The 1,955-nt window shown below is 42.8% G+C and overlaps 1 protein-coding gene across 1 annotated transcript; it reads right to left on the bottom strand.

The window, feature by feature from the left end:
* Positions 1 to 948: 948 nt before the first annotated feature.
* LOC122000403 (F-box protein SNE-like) lies at positions 949 to 1,712 on the bottom strand. Its single transcript, XM_042554816.1, has one exon. The coding sequence runs from the start codon at positions 1,691 to 1,693 to the stop codon at positions 1,190 to 1,192; it is 504 nt and encodes a 167-aa protein (XP_042410750.1). The 5' UTR covers positions 1,694 to 1,712; the 3' UTR covers positions 949 to 1,189.
* Between the last annotated feature and the right edge of the window lie 243 nt (positions 1,713 to 1,955).

The raw sequence follows: 1,955 nt of genomic DNA, 5'->3' as shown, positions 1-1,955 counted from the left end.
ATATTGATGTAAGGCCGAGCGGGGTAGCCGCTCGGCCTACTTCTGTATAAACTTGGCGTTCATTCCTGTCTTGAGCATTTTAGCTCAGCTGGTGGCCAAGCTAGTGATGATGCTGGATCGGACCTTTCATATCTTGGTCAGACAAATCACTTGCCTGCCCCGCCTGCGATAGAAGACGTTGACCGTCTTAATTTTGACCTCTATTGCGGCGAAGACCTTTCCCAAGATGGGTCGCTCCTTATCACTGCATCACTTTTGATTTATTTTTTTGGACATCAAATATCTAATTTTTCTAATTAACTAATCCTGAGAATGTCTAATTCAATCCCACGAAAATATTTCATCCATCGATGAATAAAAAATACTCTACAAACATATCCAAATAATCAATATTCTTAACATTCTTAAACTCATTTTTTACTAAAGAAAAAACATTTCCTATGAAATTCAAACTTTGCATTTCTTAACGCATCATTTTTTAGTTAAATATTGTTGCTGGTTTAATCAAATGTTTTTCATAATAAAAAAAGATGAATATATTTATGCTTCGTGCTCTTGTCAATTCATTCTGGATAAACATAAAAGAGATAAATCATGGATGATTATTAATTTTTGAAATATTAATTAATACATAAAAAAAATATAATCGAGTTTCGAATTCTAAATTTTAGGACGACAACACTTCAATCAAATGATTTTCATATGGTAAAAAAACGATTCACTCGCCCCTCCACCCCATGCCTTAACCATGTGACAATCAAATGCTTTTCATGACCTTTGTCTGAGACGACACACAACGCTATCCTTTCAGTACCACCAAGCCAAGTTGAAAAATAGCTTCACACGTGGCAAACAGGCACTGGACCATGGCGAAGTATGCAGATTAGGTTCCCCCATCAGGAATCTCGATAATGGATAATTAACTATATCCATATGAGGCTGTACCTTAACCATTTAATCAAGAAATTCTCAAAAACTCTCAAAAAGAAATAATTAGGAAATTCTCAATCAAATAAGACAACTAATTCATTGCTCAAGAATTTGATGGTTATGTTAATATTAGTTAGTTTAGGAATAGTCGTGCAGATTATGAATCATTTTTTGTTTTTTAAGTGAATAAATAAGAAGCAGAGACGACAATAGATCGAACGGCCCCTGATTCTCCGAGGCCGAAAACTATCGGTGGAGATCATGACACGCCCACAGGCTTGGACAGGAAGAGCAGCGACGCAGGCTTCTGCTGCCTTCCACCGGCCGCCGCCGTGCCCACGCCCAGCCTCTCGTAGCAATCGATGGAGAAGAGCGACAGCGACAGTGACAGAGAAAGGTGGCGCGCGGAGGAGGCCGAAGGTGGCACGTTTCCTCCGCCTCCGGAGGCGAGCCGGTCTAGCGCCGGGCCGATGCAAAGGCGGTACAGCCTGCGGTACCCACCCAGCGCGGCCACCACGGACCGGGTGGAGCCAACGGTGGCTGTCTCCGCCGCCCCCTTTCCGAAGGGAGCGTGGCGGAGACAGACGGCCTCCCACACGCCCTCCCGGCGGCCGACGGCGCTCCAGAGACTGCAGACGCAAGCAGCCACCGCCAGCGACCGTCCGTCGAGGCGGCCCAGTATCTCGGAGAGAAGGTCGACGTTGTCGTTGATCGAGAAGAGCCTAGTCTTCCCGTTTCCTTCTTCTTCTTCTTCCGGTAACATTATCCCCGCTCAAGCGCTCTGCCTCTCCTTTCTGTTTTTACAGAGACGAAGGAATATGGCAACGTTTTATAATTACGAGACTTAGAGATATTTTCCTTTTTTTTCTTTTACTCTCTCGTAATTCTTATGTTTTTATTTAAATTTTAATATTTATTAACAAAATGAATTTTATTATTATTAATAATAATAAAAATATTAATGAGGGAGAGAAGGAGAAAGGTATCTCTGAAGACGAGGGGATGGGGCCAACAAGGAAGGGCCA

This window comes from Zingiber officinale, chromosome 7A (genome assembly GCF_018446385.1).
Source record: "Zingiber officinale cultivar Zhangliang chromosome 7A, Zo_v1.1, whole genome shotgun sequence".
Lineage (NCBI taxonomy): Eukaryota > Viridiplantae > Streptophyta > Magnoliopsida > Zingiberales > Zingiberaceae > Zingiber > Zingiber officinale.
This window is presented reverse-complemented; position numbering and strand designations above follow the sequence as displayed.